Below are 18,640 nucleotides of genomic sequence, written 5' to 3' on the forward strand. Positions count from 1 at the left end.
CCACAATGGACGCGCCACTAACAAGACTACGTTCAGTATGTGTACAATACAAATACAAGACAACTGGTGATAACTGATAACAATATTACCTACCAATTATTTTTCCGTAAGCACAAGAAGTTGATCTACATTTGATAGCATGAAGTCAAATAATGTGGGACAGTATCTTATAGATAGTGTTTGCAGGTCGAATCAAACAGTCAAACAATTCATGAGAGAAATCATTTACAAGGAATAGTTTGTGAACCTGATCTCATAAACAATGCTTAATCATGTACGAATGACTACATCGTATATGAAGGTCACACTCATGAATGTGCAGTGAAGGTCGCACATAACATTGTTTGTCTGTAAATGATTTCATCCTACACATGACACACCCTATTCCAACTCCAGCTGTCTTAAAGGTCATCATCAAGTACTACTACTGGGTTTCCAGACCTTAAGTATCATGTGACATGACTAGGTCATGATAAACTTCATTTGGTGCAGTACAGAGAGTACCAACAGACACTACTGCTGACAAACATGGCAGACAACATTCACAATTTACAAATTGAAAGGTTATGATATTTAAAGAAATGTGACAACCATATAAAAGTGAAAAGGGGGCCAAAATACCTGAAATGTTTGTGTGTGTCTGTTTGTGCCTCTGTGTGTGCATGAGTCTGTACATGTGTGTGAGTGAGTGAGTGAGTGTGAGTGAATGTGTGTGTGTGTGAGTGAATGTGTGTGTCTGTGTGAGTGAGTGGGTTGGGTGAGTGAGTGAGTGAGTGAGTGAGTGAGTGAGTGAGTGAGTGAGTGAGTGAGTGAGTGAGTGAGTGAGTGAGTGAGTGAGTGAGTGAGTGAGTGAGTTTGCCTCTCTGTGTGTGCCTGGGTGAGTGTACGTGTGTGTGTGTCTGTGTGTGTGAGTGAGTGAGTGTGTGTGTGCCTGGGTGAGTGTATGAGTGTGTCTGTGTGTGAGTGAGTGAGTGAGTGAGTGAGTGAGTGAGTGAGTGAGTGAGTGTGTGTGTGTGTGTGTGTGTGTGTGTGTGTGTGTGTGTGTGTGTGTGTGTGTGTGAGAGAGAGAGAGTGAGTGTGAGTGTGTGTGTGCATATGTGTGTATGTCAGTGTGTGCATGCATGCATGCGCACACCCACATGCATCTGTGTTCATTGTTTCATGCAGCGCTCAACAATATTCCTGCTATATGACAGCACCAGTCATAAATCAAGTCATGACCAGATAATTTGGTGATTGATATCCACACCATCAGGGTATGATCACCTAGTCCCCAAGTCTGACCCTCTCCTCCGTTAAAGTGGAATCTTACGACCACCATAGGTTCCCAGAGACCAATTCGGACCCAGAATCCCCATGGGGGTAAAAGGTCCATCGTATTAGTTCCGCTGAATGCCAACGTCGACCCCCCTAAATGTATGTGAACATGCTTAGCACATATGACAAATGTAGTAACATTCACAGATTACTTTTTGAATAACAGGGCAAAGAATAATGTTTTTGTGTTCTATTACATTCCTTCAAATGCACCCACTATTTCCATATATTTAAGAACTGACTTCAATAATCTTTTCGTTTAAGGACACATAACCCTAAAAAACACAGTGCGTATTTACACAAAGTGTGCACCTGTTTTTACGTGCATAACTCAATAAATGCAATGCGACAAACCAATCTAAAAAACATGGTATCACAATCCGATCGATATGCAATTGAGGCAGACACTACTCTTAATAAGCTCCATACATTAATGTAATGACTACTCGCTTGAAAAAAATATTGCATAACGTTTGTTGCAAAACAAATTAGATCCAGGTCTCTTAAAGTGTGAGTGCTTAATTTAAAGAAATATGGCTGCCAATATATACGAGGGAATATCAAAAAGTTTTGAGCCTCACACAGAAAAAGTAAAAGAATTGGATTGTTACTACTTTATTTATCGTATATAGAGATGGAGCTGGGAGTGAATATATGTCTTAAGCTTTGATTTATTTTAACTATGACATCAGAAGATAAATTCCCCTCATTTGTGTCAGTATTGTTTATATCATATATTAGGAATAAAAAAGGGTATTCCTAATATATGATGTTCTAGTTGTTACAGTGATCTGACTGTTCTAATTGTTACAGTGTTCTGACTGTTCTAATTGTTACAGTGTTCTTTGCTCATCAAATTGTTACAGGGTTCTGATTGTTCTAATTGTTACATTGTACTGACTGTTCTAATTGTTACAGTGTTCTTTACTCATCAAATTGTTACAGGGTTCTGATTGTTCTAATTGTTACATTGTACTGACTGTTCTAATTGTTACAGTGTTCTTTACTCATCAAATTGTTACAGGGTTCTGACTGTTCTAATTGTTACAGAGTTCTTTGCTCATCAAATTGTTACAGTGTTCTGACTGTTCTAATTGTTACAGTGTACTGACTGTTCTAATTGTTACAGTATTCTGACAGTTCTAATTGTTACAGTGTTTTCTACTCATCAAATTGTTACAGTGTTCTGACTGTTCTAATTGTTACAGTGTTCTGACTGTTCTAATTGTTAGTGTTCTGACTGTTTTAATTGTTACAGTGTTCTGACACCCAGCTAATAATCCCAATTTGTCAAAACAAGTGGCACGAGTTACTCTCAAATGATACCACAATGAACTGAAATGCCTGCACCCCAAAGTAACAGAAAAGTACAAATCTTTGTCTGAGAATGGAAAGAAAGCCTCGTGCAGGGACTTCACCTCCATGAACAGACTTCACCTCTGTGACTCCCTCAGTTCAATATGACTGGATCCAATCTATTTCTAACCAAAGCACTGAGTCCCACCAAGGCCGAGTGAGTACAGGTCTGTTACCACTTCAAGCTAATGTCATGGTTAGAGTACAACTGAGAACTGCAGCATCACTAGAGGTGTGTACTTGTGAGTTATGTGCCATGAATAAACAGCACCAATTTATTAAACAATTGTTTTCGAAGTATCAAACCTGACTGTCTAAACATGGAGGTTTACCCAACTTGTTCCAAACTGTTGATATTATGTGATCACAAACATATATTTGTTTGTTTAACGCTGCACTCAGCAATATTCCAGCTACATGACAGCAGTCAGTAAATAATCCAGTATGGACCAGACTATCCAGTGATTGACATCATGAGCATCAATCTACGCAACTGGGATACGATGACAGGGATCAACCAAGTCAGTGAGTATGGCTATCGATCCTGTTAGTCACCTCTTACGACAAGCTAGTCACCTTTTAGGGCAAGCATGGGTTGCTGAAGACCTATTCTAACATGGATCGCCGCTGTTGTATACTTGTGTAATGAGTCATGTGGCATGAATAAACAGCACCTGTTTTCCTGAGTATCAAGGGGTGGTGGGGTAGCCTAGTGGACCAGACTATCCAGTGATTAATATCATGAGCATTGTTCCACGCAATTGGGATCGATGACATGCATCAACCAAGTCAGCGAGCCTGACCACCCGATCCTGTTAGTCGCCTTTTATGGCAAGCATGGGTTGCTGAAGAGCTATTCTTAACAGGTCAATAATTGCATTCAACAGTCTATTCAGCCTTGACATTTGTCATTTTTTCCTTCCCTGTTCCCTACAGCCCCACCTCTCACTTCCTGCCTGATTAAAATTTTGGAGGAAATAAAAAGAAATATGTGAAACTGGAATTATTTTTAAAAATAGTTTCTATGACCTACCAACCTGAATGTTTTGGTTAAAAGTCTGTAACACCACCCTACCTCCATTGACCTCCAAAAAACCCATTGTGGTCTAATAAGAGGAATTGATCAAATTATGGATTTACTGAATGAAGTATAAAGATCATAATGTATTACATGAACATAAAACCAAACAATTTTGGTGTATGAAGATATGGATTGTATCTCATGCCCAGTAGCTATGTCAAACAGCTTGTATTACATGGGGTCCATATATATAGCTGAGCCAGGGGTGAGTGAGTGAGTGAGTTAGGGTTAATGCTGCTTTTAACAGTATTCCAGTTATATCACAGCGTGTCAGCTTAATGTGGGAGGAAAGCCCGAAGTGATGCAGGTCTCTGACGTTTACCTCTTCGGTGAAACCCACGAGCACGGGTATGGTGCTGACAAACCTAGAAATAAAATCGGGGCGAACCGGGATTCGGCATACAGGGCATACAGCAATGAGCAGGTGTATCAGGCAGCCCAATATGTACCATCTGTTGTCAATAGCGACAACAGTCAGGTGATTGATTTGGCTCCACGATTCAAGTATGTCGTCCAGACTTCTGGGTTTGAGTGAGTGAGTGAGTGAGTTGGGTTTAACGCCGCTTTTAACATTATTCCTGTTATATCACGGCGTGTCAGCTTAATGTGGGAGGATAGCCTGAAGTGATGCAGGTCTCAGTGGGGGACACCAGAAATGGGCTTCACACATTGTACCCATGTCGGGAATCGAACCCAGGTCTTTGTCGTGACGAGCAAATGCTTTAACCACTAGGGCTACCCGACTGCCCCTTATATATGATAAGAACATAAACAGGTGAGTGAGTGAGTGAGTGAGTGAGTGAGTGAGTGAGTTTCTTACAGCAAGTAATTATTTAACACTAAACTTTAAATTCCATTTTCAATTCTCATCTAAATTTGAAACAGGAGTAGATTTTCATAACATAAAAGGTCCTTTCTCGTATGACAAATGTGTAACTTGAAACTAAACTGATCCTTGTGTTCTGCCTCAGCTGGGCATCTGAATCATGCCATGGCCCTGCCCAGCATGAAGCTCCTGTTGTTACAGCCTACAGAGTCAACACCGACAGCGTTATCTCTCTCAGCAGCATCACAAACGATTCGAAGTATCGGGCACTGCACATGCACTTGTCTTCCAAGATGCCTCAAATTCCAAATGCGAAGAGCAGGTACAATATTTCCAATAGTAGACGGCTGGGATTCTATTCATTTCATGCAAAGCTTCGAGGTCGGCATCTACAGTTAAATTTATTTTAGACAAAGTTTCAACTCTGAGCCTCATAAACCTTTAAAGGAGATTTTTTTTTAAATGCCACAGACGTTTTCCAACATTATTTGGCCAGCACAGTATGTAAAAAATATTCAAGTCATATGAGTGAGTGAGTGAGTGAGTGAGTGAGTGAGTGAGTGAGTTATACACTGCTTTTAGCACTATTCCAGCAATATCACGCGGGCGACACCAGAAATGGGCTTCGCACATTGTACCCATGTCGAGAATCAAACCCGGGTCTTCGGCGTGACGAGCGAAGGCTTTAACCACTAGGCAACCCGACCACCCCTCGAGTGATATGAAGGTATGTTGACATACGTGGGAGGATCTTGGAGGAGTTATGTCATCATGTTGAGGAAAAGGTAACAGTGAAGCTGGTAATGTACATCCGACATGTATGGGAATCTGGGATTCAAACTCACTTCTTGTGGACCTAAGACATACGGGATGCAACTCTGCAGAGAGAATTGTCCCGCCTGACTAGGTCACTAGAGCCGTAATCAAAGCTCTAACCAATACTCTAAATAATGAAGCAGTCAAAGCAATGAATAAATCACTGATCAAAGCACAAATCTATCAAGCCATCGATCAAAGCGCTAATCTATCAAAGCATTGATCCAAGAACAAATCAACGCTTTGATCAAAACACCAATCTATCAAAGCATTGATCAAAGCACAAATCAAGCACCAATCAAGGCGCTAATCAAAGCATTGATCAAAACACAAATCAAAGCATTGATCAAAACACAAATCAAAGCATTGATCAAAACACAAATCAAAGCATAGATCAAAGCACTGACCAAAGTACCGATCAAAGCACTGACCAAAGTACTGATCAAAGCACTGATGAACACCTATCCAAGCACTGAAGCACCATGAAAGCACCATGAAAGCACCATGAAAGCACCAATCAAAGCAGTGACCAGTGTCAGTTCAGTCGGGGTAAAAGATGTCAGAATGTCACTGCCTAGTCCTGAACGTTGTGTTAGTTCAGGTGAGCTGACAGTTATTCCTGTGACAGTAACATCACCAACCGGCAACACACACTACATGACTCAGTGTCTGGCCTCCAGTTACTCCAGCATCAGGGGCGGTCGGGTAGCCTAGTGGTTAAAGCGTTCGCTCGTCACGCCGAAGACCCGGGTTCGATTCCCGACATGGGTACAATGTGTGAAGCCCATTTCTGGTGTCCCCCCGCCGTGATATTGCTGGAATATTGCTAAAAGCGGCGTAAAACCACTCACTCACTCACTAGTCCAGCATCACACATTAACCCCATACTTTGACAATTCAGTTTAAAACTTGTTGAAAAAAATATATTCAAAAATATGCTCTGATGTACACCTAAAAAATAACATCGAGCCAAATTTCCACTGCAAACATGACAGTGACCTCATTTACTCATGAAAACAGTGTGTGCACAATGTGGCCTTTGTCTGACACTTATACAACTTCCTGCCTCTAAGAGAAGTCACGATCATTGCTGTTAATGTTGTTGTCAAACAATGGTATCACGGTTGTCATCACATACCTGAACAAACAGTCGTCCGTCCTGGTCCGGCAGGATCCGATATTGGTGTACTCGAGACTGATACCTACAAGGAAATGCATTAGCAATATTACTGTCAACATTTTACATCCTTGTGAGTTTTAGACTAATTAAAGACCTCTTGTTGACTGCAATGTTGCGAATGACATATATCAACGTCCATAGTGCGAGTATTTACCTGGTGAGGGGTTTAACGTCGAGTTCAAGGTTATTGCACTTATATAATGACGTGTGTGTGTGTGTGTGTGTGTGTGTGTGTATGTGTGTGTGTGTGTGTGTGTCTCTCTGTGTGTCTCTCTCTCTCTCTGTCTCTCTTTCTCTCTCTGTGTATGTGTGCGTGTCTCTCTATCTGTGTGTCTTCTTGTACTAGTCCGGACTGATGCCGATTTTATAGTGATAGCCTGCTGAGATACCATGCCACAGTTAAACATGAATACCCCACTCAGACACAGTATACTGACTCCGAGCCGAAGTCTTTGCAACAATAAGTACCATCTTTTAACATCTTTTAGTATGACGCGGCCAGGGATCAAACCCTGGGCTTCCGCTCTGCCACGGTGGTGGGCCATTTGGTACCTAGAATGAAGGGGCATGAAGGGGTTTGTCCTAAGCACTGGGTAGAGGGTCACACAAAACTCATAACAGAGGAGGTAAGTTGTGATTTAATCACAGGAAATGTGAGGATGAAAACTCGGGTTTCCTGATTGATGTGAAAACTCACTAAAGTACTGTCGGAAATGCTAAAAAAAAGGCTTTTCTGGCTTCATTTAATGAATACAAATCACAGAACTATGAAAATAGCATACCAAAAAATTTAAAAAATCTACCTATTCTAGCCAATCCTAACCTATTAGCCCACTGGTAAAAATATTCTTCTACATGCAAAATGATGAAAAAAATTGATAATATTAGTGTTGTCGTGCAGGGCTATAGCCTGAGGTAATTACCTAACACCTGTCCCGAGGTAATGACCTCACACGAGCTCATGCATTCCCACAGTCTACATCATTATTATCACAATGGAGTCACATGCATATAGTTGGTTGTTACTCAATATTTCAATAGCAACAGTCTGTGAAACATTCTATCTTGTTTTAACAGGCAAATAGTATTTTTCTAGTATTTCCAACAGGACTTTAAATTCCAACATTTTTTTAATTTTCAGAGCTCAGTATGTCTTATTATATATGTCCTCAGAGGTGGACAGTAATTCCACAAATTGTTTAGAGTTGTATATCTTATGTTCAAATGCCTTTTTTTTTTTTTTTTTTTAGTCTTTGTTTTGTTATGAAATAATGCATTAATTAATTAATTAATTAATTAATTAATTAATTAATTAATTAATTAATTAATTTGTCTAATGTAATTAAATTTTCCCATGGCTTTTATGATGGATGTTTGATTGATAATATCTCAAGAACTATTAAAGATATCTTCATAATTCTTTTTTGTTTTGCTTGTATTCCTTATTAGTTTAAGAAAAAATTGTTATGTCCAGAATAGTTGAAATTTTGGCTGCCCGTAACTACTTTAAGATACTCTTCCCACCTCTTCACATTAAAGCAAACACTCACTAACCTCCCTGAACAAAACATATTGATTGTGAAACATAAATAAAGGAAGAAATACTCTGAAGTGTGAATTGACACTTATGAATGCATCACATGTGACGTCATAGATCCATGACTCGAGATGCACCATTTGTCACATGCAGGATTAGATAAGTATGTAGAGTCTGGAAATCACGTGCAGCATTTCGGGATAAGGATAAAGACACTCTATTGTAACACTTGACTGATTGTTAGTTTTGTTATTAATCGGTACACATTGGAGTGAGTGAGTGAGTTGGGTTTAACGCCGCTTTTAACAGTATTCCAGTTATATCGCGGCGTGTCAGATTAATGTGGGAGGAAAGCCCGAAGTGATGCAGATCTCAGACGTTTACCACATCGGTGAAACCCATGAGCACGGGTATAGTGCTGACAAACCTAGAAACATAATCGGGGTGAACCGGGATTTGAAACCACAATCATAGGTTTCTGGCGTGCCCAAGGGACGCAACTCTGCACAGCGAATCGCGGCGCCTTAGACGACTGGGCCACCCGTGCCCCCTTGTATGTAAAGAGCACAGCTAACCAGCTTCAGTGGCAGAGAGACCAGTGATGTCATTTGAGTGATGTCATGATGATTAATGGTCTACAAAGCATTGTGCTGTTATTTCATTTTAGCAATATCGCTGAGGTTAAACCATTTGATGACATCATGCTATTATTCTTGCAGTTGATTCTGAGCCACGAAATAACTGGCCATTTTGAACATGCATTTTAACAACTAAAACTGACACAAGTTTCTATAAGTCATTATGCATAATTATACAGAAATGATACATCAACCATAACATGGTTTAATTCTGTAGTTGCGCTACCTGCCAGCATAGGATTTACCTCACAACTATATAGATAGATTGGCAGTGAAGAGGACGTCTGTTGAAAATTTAAATAAATTTATAGTGGGATTGACAGTCAAAACAGGAATTTATGGCAATGATCTAATAGGGTATTCACAGGAATTATTATATAGCAAAAATATAATGGTTCAGTTCTGAGAAATCACTCAATTCTGTTGATTTCAGATGAAGCTGGTTGACTCTGTATCCAAAATCAACTGACTCTAGTGATTTCTCCATCACACATACTGCTTGATCTCACACAAGTGATATTTCCTGTGGAAGCTAGTTTGGGTTGAAAAAAAATTTCCATAAATTGTGCAGCTTGGATTACGGTCAGGTGAGCTAAAAGACGGATATACTCACAGCAAACACAGCACATAGGCTCCAGCTAGAGATTCACTATCTCGCAACAAGAAGGTGCCGTCGTCCCGAGCTCTCATCAACAGCTCCTCGGCGTGGAGGCGGGAAATCCCTTTGTGGAAGTAGGATGTGGCCGACATCTTCTTCGGGATCCGGCGCTGTATTACCTTCCCATAGGTCCTGGGGATGGAGATATCACTCATAACAGCCAGTCAGACAGGGAGTCAGTGGGTGGGTGGGCAGTTGTTGGAGTGAGTGAGTGAGTCGGCTGGGAATACTGAGTGTGTGAGTGAGTGAGAGAATCAGTCAGTGAGTGGGTGGGCAGGTGAGTGAGTGTGAGTGAGTGAGTGAGTCAGCTGGGAATACTGAGTGAGTGAGTGAGAGAATCAGTCAGTGAGTGAGTGAGTGAGTCAGTCAGTGTGTGAGTGAGTGAGTGAGTGAGTGAGTGAGTGAGTGAGTGAGTGAGTGGATGGGTGGGCAGTTGTTTGAGTGGGTGAGTGAGTGAGTGAGTCAGTGTGTGAGTGAGTGAGTGGATGCATGCGTGCGTGCGTGCGTGAGTGAGTGAGTGAGTGAGTGAGTGAGTGAGTGTGTGGGCAGTTGAGTGAGTGAGTGAGTCAGTTACTCCATGTAGTCAGTGGGTCAGTCAGTCAGTCAGCCAGTGGATGGGTGGGCAGTTGTTTGAGTGAGTGAGTGAGTGAGTGAGTGAGTGGGTCGGCTGGGAATACTGAGTGAGTGAGTGAGAGAATCAGTCAGTGAGTGAGTCAGTGTGTGGATGGGTGGGCAGTTGTTTGAGTGAGTGAGTGAGTGAGTGAGTGGGCAGTTGTTTGAGTGAGTGAGTGAGTGAGTGAGTGAGTGGGCAGTTGTTTGAGTGAGTGAGTGAGTGAGTGAGTGGGCAGTTGAGTGAGTGAGTGAGTGAGTGAGTGAGTTCAGTCAGTCAGTCAGTCAGTCAGTAGATGGGTGGGAAGGTTAGTGAGTGAGTGAGTGAGTGAGTGAGTGAGTGAGTGAGTGAGTGAGTGAGTGAGTGAGTGAGTGAGTGAGTGAGATTTTTGTATGCATGTGTCTATAAAGGACAGGCGATATCAATACCTGTACAACTGCAAAACATTCACATTCCAAAAATGCATAACAATTCTCACATTCTAAAAGCACTCAGTAATCGACCCACTACTATCAACATCTAAGAAATGCACATTCTACGTCCTTACAGCCTACAAGGAAATACCATGTTTATAAAAACTCTGCCCAAATCTGGTCCACATCCATTTCATGTGCTCTGTTTACATCCAGCATCAAGAGATAATACAATCAAAGACAAAACAAACACGCTGTTAGAAAATCCACAAAAGTTCAAAAACGCTTAGAATCAAATGGTGTTTCTGAAAAATAATAACATGGTCACAAGTTTGAATGTTGAATAAACAGGCCTGTGAATTCCCCATTCATCCACTGGTCACGCAGCTACTGGAAGAGAATCCGCTATACAGTGTACAGTTACATTCTGCCAGATCGGCCACTGGCTGTTGATTTTGTTTTTTTTAAATCAATTAATTTTTCATTCGAACCCTTTTAGCCCTGGCAATCATTGGCGACTGTCTCCGTGTTTTTTGTGGAAAGAGTGTCTGCCCGGAGAGGAGAAGATCGGTGGTTTGAACTACTGGCTGCGTCCTACCAAAAGATGTTACAATATGGTACTTGTTGTTACCCTGCCTGGTGCTCGGCGTTTTAGGGGCTAAACAAGAACTAGTCAGCTCGGAGTTAGTACCGTAAAGTGTGTCTGAGTAGTGTGTTGAACGGGATGAAAATCAATGTTGGTTAACGTTGCATTAAATAGCAATGTGTATGAATATATGTGTGTGTGTGTGTGTGTGTGTGTGTGTGTGTGTGTGTGTGTGTGGGTGTGTGTGGGGGTGTCTGTATCTGGGGTATGTGTGTGTGCGTGTGTGTGTGGTGTGTGTGTGTGTGTATATGTGTGGACTAATGCTTGTTTTATAGCGCTATATAGACCTTTAGTCTATGAAATCTCATATTACAAAATACATTTCTCTTCTCAAAAGTTAGAACAAATAATTTTCCTGATGCTAATTTCATAGACCATATTGACGCCACGACGACCAGTCCTTGTTTTAGCCCTTTGATGTTGAGTACCAGGCAGGGTAACAACAAGTACCATCTTTTCATGTCTTTTGATATGAGGCGGCGTGGGATCGAACCCCCGACCTTCCTTTCTCCTCTCTATCCACTACACACTACGAAGGCAGTCTTGACAAATAAAGCTCAATGAAGGCCATGTTGCAGCAACACGATGCAGTCATTGCCGTCTACCACAACAGCTAATCAATAACTAATCCTTTCAACCCCTCTAATGGATACGCCTGTAGGCCTTCATGACATGTTTTAACAGCTTTGAGAGAGTGAATTGAAATATGCAGGTAAAAATGATGTGTAGCGATTCACTCCTTCCAATGATGAATCGCATTTTGATGGCTTCGTTTCTTTCATCTCGTCTATCCACTGCCACTGGGATTTGATTAAGTGACATTATGTTTTATAGCCTTTGGAATAGTTGATTCGTTTTTTGACAAGTGTATAAACTTGTCCTGTTAATAATGTTTATTTCTTTGAAGACAAATTCGGGATAGAGATCAGAAAACGAGGAACAGATTGTGTGTGGGTTGAATCTGAAAGTGCTAACTGTCTAAATCATTACTTCTGTTCATCCTTGTTTGAGTGAGTGAGTATGGTTTTACGCCGCTCTCGCAATATTCCAGCAATATCACGGCGGGGGACACCAGAAATGGGCTTTTTAATCATACAAAATTAAAAACGTATTCAAAGAACTTCTTAATAAAAAAAATATTGTTAAAAGTATTTTTTCACCACCGACAATCTCACACAATTTAAAAATAAAAAGAATAAACATCCGAAATCATCAAGAGGTACCAGTTCACCACTAGACTGATCTGTATAGCAATTTTCAACAAGAAATATTCAACGGTTATGGAGCTATGCTCAAGGAACGAAACATGAACGGCAGACAGATGAGATGGTCTGACACACTGATCGCAATATGCTCTAAAAAATTGTTCCAGCGTAAAAAAGATGCATGTCAACAATGTTAAATACAGGCCTTCCGATGAACAAGATGTAGGGTACAAAACATGTGTTGCGGTAATGAGAGTCGTTAAGAGTCCTTGTTAACATGGCGGAGAGACATTACAAGCTCCCCCTTTATAATAGCTGGCCTTTCCAGGGCAACAGAGGAACGACCTCACACCATGATTAGAGTACAGTGCTGAATAGTTATATTATAATCTACCCTATTTTGGGAAATGCTTGATTCTGATTGGTCAATCGATCCAAGTTTCAAATTAAAATAACCACGTTTGATCAAAACAGCTGATTTGCCAACCACATCACCGTGGGGCTAATATTTACCGAAAAGAACTTCATTCTCTATCATTGCATTTTGAAATATCATGTACAATTTTAGCTTACAAACTGCTGAGTTTTGGTTCGTACGATATTTACAGCAAGTGTGGGAATAAATATTTGAAAAATAACATGCTAGAAATCAACTGTGTATTTTGTTCCAATTCAGTCCATTTAGCATGTAAATGGTTACGTTTATAGGTAACCTTGCTCTACATTGAAAATAGCAGTACATTATTAACTAATCAAGCCTACAGTCGACAAAGTCATCTATATCCCCTGCCCATTTAAACACGTTATGGTCCCAAACCAGGTCAACCCAACATTTCTCTTAGCCCATAATAGCTGCAATGGAAATTCTAAAACAAACATTTCTAAAACTCCCTAATATCAAATGGCATTAGTTCAGTATGTGCTTTATATATAGACATGCAATGTTTGGCAAGGAAATATTTAACAGTCTATTTGTTATACTCCATAAGTGAACCTACCCTATATTAAAACTTATTATCTCTAACAGAACATTAAATCCCATTTCACCTCACCTCACCTCACCTCACCTCACCTCACCAATGTCAGGCAATACTAAGTGCTCAGATCCACAAATCACTCCCATCTATCATGTCAATGTGGCATTTCTGTAACATTAATAACTAATTTCTATCACTAAAAATTCAAAATGGAAAACAATTATTAAATATTATCATGACAGTGAATTATTAAAATATTAGACCATTTTCTGGTTTCTTAGTTTTTAGTTTATTTTTTCTGACAAATTAGTTTAGATTTGATGAAAATAAAAGTAAAAATGAATGTGTATAGGACAATATTGTTTTCTATTTGGCATGAAGTAGTTTAGGTTAGTGGGATTAGTGAGCAAGTTGTTTTACAACCAACACTGTCTGAAGTGCAAAGTGTTAAGTGAGTGAGTGAGTGAGTATGGTTTTACACCGCTTTTAGCAATATTCCAGCAATATCACAGCGGGGGAAACCAGAAATGGGCTTCACACATTGTACCCATGTCGGGAATCGAACCCGGGTCTTTGGCGTGACGAGCGAACGCTTTAACCACTAGGCTACCCCGTGCCCCCAAAGTGTTCAGTACAGTAGCACGATTGTCAGTCTACTTCCAAGAGTGAGTGAGTGAATTTGGTTTGACGCCGCTTTTAGCAATATTCCAGCAATATCACGGCGGGGGACACCAGAAATGGGCTTCACACATTGTACCCATGTTGGGAATCGAACCCAGGTCTTCAGCGTGACAAGCGAACGCTTTAACCACTAGGCTACCCCACCGCCCCCTACTTTCAAGAAGTTCTTACTCTGCATCCGAGTGTTTGCAGAGGCCAGAACTACATTATATAACAACCATCAATCACAATTATTTTTAAATAGTTAATTTAACCTTGTATATTTATTGTAATTCATATATATATTTTTAAATCCATTGAAGATGGGAATGGTCAGCTTAATGGTCAGGTAAATAAAAACTAATTTAAACCATTTTTAGTTTATTTAAAATAAATAAAAATGAAACTAGGGCTGGAAGCCATGAATGAAAAAATAAAAAAATTAAATTAATTCTGAATTACTGTTATAGAATCCTAATTATCTCATACAGAGTAACAGGTTTGACCTGGAATCACTCTCACACGACAGCACTGATCTCGTATTGTTTCTTAGCAATGTGATTTTTTATGACTTAAACCAAATTTTCTTCCAATAATGAATTGACATTTTATTTTTTATTACCTTACTGATCCCAGTCTATAAATTCTCTACAATGCATTTTATTTTTTTCGACCTACCGACCACATTTTCCACTATCAAAATCCGTAAACAAAATCTGCCTAAGTATACGATTGATGCAAATGGTAAGTACCTGTAAATATTCTTGAACAAAACAAATCATAGATGCCATGTGTATAAGGAAGTTCTAGTCAGTGTTGAGATAAATCAAACGAAGTGTCTACCGATAGCAACATCGCATCATCAACCTAAACGGTAGCAGGCAGCATGTTGCAAGCAGCAACATCGGAGACCCATTCTGGTCCACAAACACCCCTTTGGGGATCATTAGTAGTCAGTGATACAAATATAATTGTCACTGCCCTGGACGCAGCGCAGATCAAATAGATCCTTCCCTTGAATTATTATTGTGTCTGAGAAGTCAATCAGGGAGCAATCATTGCCAATCCTTCTCCGCTCACTGGTGAATAATATACTTGTATAACCGACTGCGATGGGAATCGGAAAACCGATCACGACCAACTCATAGCTGAGAGAGGGATATCCTGTTTTTGTGTTTGAATTAAACTGGACACAAATTCTTTTGACTTGTTCTTCCATTCCCAGTTGAATACCCATCACAGACTGGAAATGGCGGGTCGGAGCAATTCTCATTCATGTGTGGAGGAACTGATACCAATTTACATTGAAATCTCATTCAGATTTTGTGGATTTTTTCTGAATTTCTCTGAATTTTCAAAGATATTTTCATTTATTTCTTCCAAAACTTCACAAAAACTCAAATCAAATTTCCAATTCATTTTCGTTTAATTCTCAGTCATGAATATATAAGAATTGCTGAAGTTTTATCAATATGACGTACGTCAACTAAAGAATGGTTTAAGTTCTATTGTGAAGACATTAACTTAAGAATGGTTTAAGTTCTATTGTGAAGACATTAACTTAAGAATGGTTTAAGTTCTATTGTGAAGACAGTAACTTAAGAATGGTTTAAGTTCTATTGTGAAGACATTAACTTAAGCATGGTTTAAGTTCTATTGTGAAGACATTAACTTAAGAATGGTTTAAGTTCTATTGTGAAGACATTAACTTCAGAATGGTTTAAGTTCTATTATGAAGACATTAACTTAAGAATAATCTAAGTTCTACTACGAAGACATTAACTTAAGAATGGTTTAAGTTCTATTGTGAAGACATTAACTTTAGCATGGTTTAAGTTCTATTGTGAAGACATTAACTTAAGAATGGTTTAAGTTCTATTGTGAAGACATTTTAAAATACCCACAACACCAAAAGCTTATCTGGAGCTCTGCCTGTGGGTTCACCAGGTGTTTAGAAGTGGCACCATGCCAGACCTACTGCACCGACCTCCATACAATACATCAGACATACATCATCGTCACTGGAGGATAGCACAGAAGAAACACAGAAGCAAAATATGACTCCCACCCAGAGAGTGCATCAGGTTTCAGTTTTTTTCTCAGCTGGAAATGTTTTCCAAACTTTGATTCTGCCTGGCTGGGTCCTGTGATCAGCAAACCTGATGACAGGGATGGGATGGAGAGGAGGATCAAAAGAGGCCTGGAATCTCTGCAGTGTGTGAACACATTTACAAGTCTGTTGCTGAGGAAGCGTTCTTAGTCATCAAGTGGACTGCAGCAAAACTTCGAGTGAATGTTGTTTCATGCTGAACAGTTTATGGTATGACGGCGTAAAACTAAAGAGCCTCATTCAACCAGAAAAATTCTCCTCCATATAAACATAAAAAAACTGAGCCTTCCATATCTTAAGTCTTTGATTGGCATTTAGAAGAACCGTATTCGACATAATAAGCGACCCGGTCTAATAAGCGCCCACAGCGATATTTGCTAATATATTGGCTAGTGAACCATCCCAATTAGCACCTTTTCCGATTGATCAATGTTCACAAGACTTATTTATTCGTGTATAATACGTACTCATGTGTTATATGGACCCTCAATTATGGGCAATTAAATTCTGGGAAAATGTATCTGTTGTATATAAACATTTCAGGCTGTCAGCATAAACCACAAAATTTATCTTTGAAAACTGTTTTTTTCCACCAAAATAATATTCTAATAAGAGCCCCCTATTTCTAATTATGAGAGCGCCCTGGGCACTTATTACGTGGAATACGGTATTACACATAAGGAAGAGAACTTAGCGATGTCAACTTCTGTATACATGTATTTAAATAATGATGACTCCATGATGTTGGACAAGTACATTTTATGAACAGGGGGATAAAGTTTGGTATTTCCCTGATATTCTTACAATTTTCACATCAAATATCGGAACCTTTTCTCCCAATACCAATGTCACATCTCTTCCCTTTTGGGATGTGATTGTTTCAGCATTGTGTTTATCTGCATTGCCCAGCTACATCTTTGGGGAACAACTCACCAGATACTTCCCTCTAAAAAATAACGTCATCCAATTTACGACGTCATCAAGTTGCGAGGGCATCTTCGAACCTCCAGAAATGACGTCATGATAGAACAATGTTTTATCGTGAAATAAAACATGTTTCGCTCTTCATTGTTCTTTGCGATTTATCGCGTAGCTTTCTTACATAGCCATGGATAATATCCACTGGATATACCAACACTCCATTATAAAACATCCTGTGTTGAACATGTGATATTTACAGTGTTGTAGTGTTGTGCTACCAGGAATTTATACACGATATTTACCTACTCAAATATGTATTGACATTAAGTGTGAACATGGATCAAGCTATACTATGCTCGAGTGCTGTGTCAACATGGTCAACATGCGTGTACAAGTTCTACTTAGAAAAAGCAGCTTGATTTAGCAATCTGTCCTTGAAAGAGCCGGAAGTTGGTATCGGCATTGAAATGGCTTGAAATTTCCTTCTGATGCCTTGATAAGGCATCTGCATATTATAGTTGTGTGGAATTGAATATTTGAATACTGTATCTAGTTGTGCAAAGGGTGATGTTCTAACCATGAAATCAGCTAAGAATGTGTTTGTTTAAAGTACTGTTACATTTAGCCTTGAAAAGTTTGGTTTGTTTGTTTGTTTGTTTGTTTGTTTGTTTGTTTGTTGTTTAACGCCGCACTCCGCAATATTCCAGCTATATGACGGCGGTCTGTAAATAATCGAGTCTGGACCAGACAATCCAGTGATTGATATCATGAGCATCGATCCACGCAATTGGGATACAATGACATGCATCTAACAAGTCAGCGAGCCTGACCCCCCGATCCCGTTAGTCGCCTTTTACGACAAGCATAGTCGCCTTTTACGACTGGAGGATGTGAATAAATATCATCAGGGCAAGCAGGAGAATAATGATAAAAATTATAATAACATTGGACAAGAGGTCGGTCACATGACCGCGAAATTGACGGAAGTGTATGAACGACACAATTTGACATTCATACGTTTTTCACGAGACCGTGTTCTTGAAATGACGTAAACACTGACGGACTACTTCCGTATTCCTTGGGAAACCCCTGGGAATTCCCTAGCACGAAAACATGCATAAGTGTTCTTTCTGATCATTTAGAACCTTTAATCTTGGTCTCAGTGTTTCAGTATACATTGAGAAACGTCAGAGAGGTTGACTGCTTGATTGTTCATGAATTTCCTCGCCAGGGCCCATCCTAATGAACAAACGAAGAAATGCACATCCAAACTATCGTAGTATCGACTCAATCCGAGCCTAGGCTGACATTGACCGTCTCCAGCAATCTGTGAATTTACCTTAGTGTCTGTTTGACGCATCTTTAATCACCTTTCAATACTTGTACTTGATGTAAATGTATTACGACGGGCTGTCATTGTGACTGACTTACTGAGGTAGTTCTTTACAGACCTTTCTCATCTAATGGTGATATTATTTGAACACGTTTTGCGTAAGATGTTTCTGAAGAGCAAGTTGTGCATCCATACGCCCATGTCTCCTCTCTTTTTGAGGTACTATTTTATTCCGCGGTATAGCTGGTTGTTGTATGGCTGTCAGTGTAAACATGAAGTCACATGTACTGAATAAAATTGTGTTTAGATCTTGGCCTACATCCTTTGAGGTAAGAAATTGTTATAAAAAAATTATA

General features: G+C 39.7%; 1 protein-coding gene across 1 annotated transcript in view; it reads right to left on the reverse strand.

Annotated features, from left to right (window-relative positions):
- The window catches only part of LOC139447262 (phosphatidylinositol 3,4,5-trisphosphate 5-phosphatase 2-like), a 39,643-nt gene extending 30,079 nt beyond the window's left edge, over window positions 1-9,564 (reverse strand). Inside the window, exons 1-2 of the mRNA XM_071228534.1 lie at window positions 9,365-9,564; window positions 6,535-6,598 (exon numbers count right to left, since the gene is read on the reverse strand). Coding sequence (XP_071084635.1) covers window positions 6,535-6,598; window positions 9,365-9,564 — 264 coding nt within the window. The remainder of the gene's footprint in view (window positions 1-6,534; window positions 6,599-9,364) is intronic.
- Between the last annotated feature and the right edge of the window lie 9,076 nt (window positions 9,565-18,640).

The sequence above is a fragment of the Haliotis cracherodii genome, unplaced genomic scaffold, assembly GCF_022045235.1.
Source record: "Haliotis cracherodii isolate W230 unplaced genomic scaffold, xgHalCrac1.p SCAF_7, whole genome shotgun sequence".
Classification (NCBI taxonomy): domain Eukaryota; kingdom Metazoa; phylum Mollusca; class Gastropoda; order Lepetellida; family Haliotidae; genus Haliotis; species Haliotis cracherodii.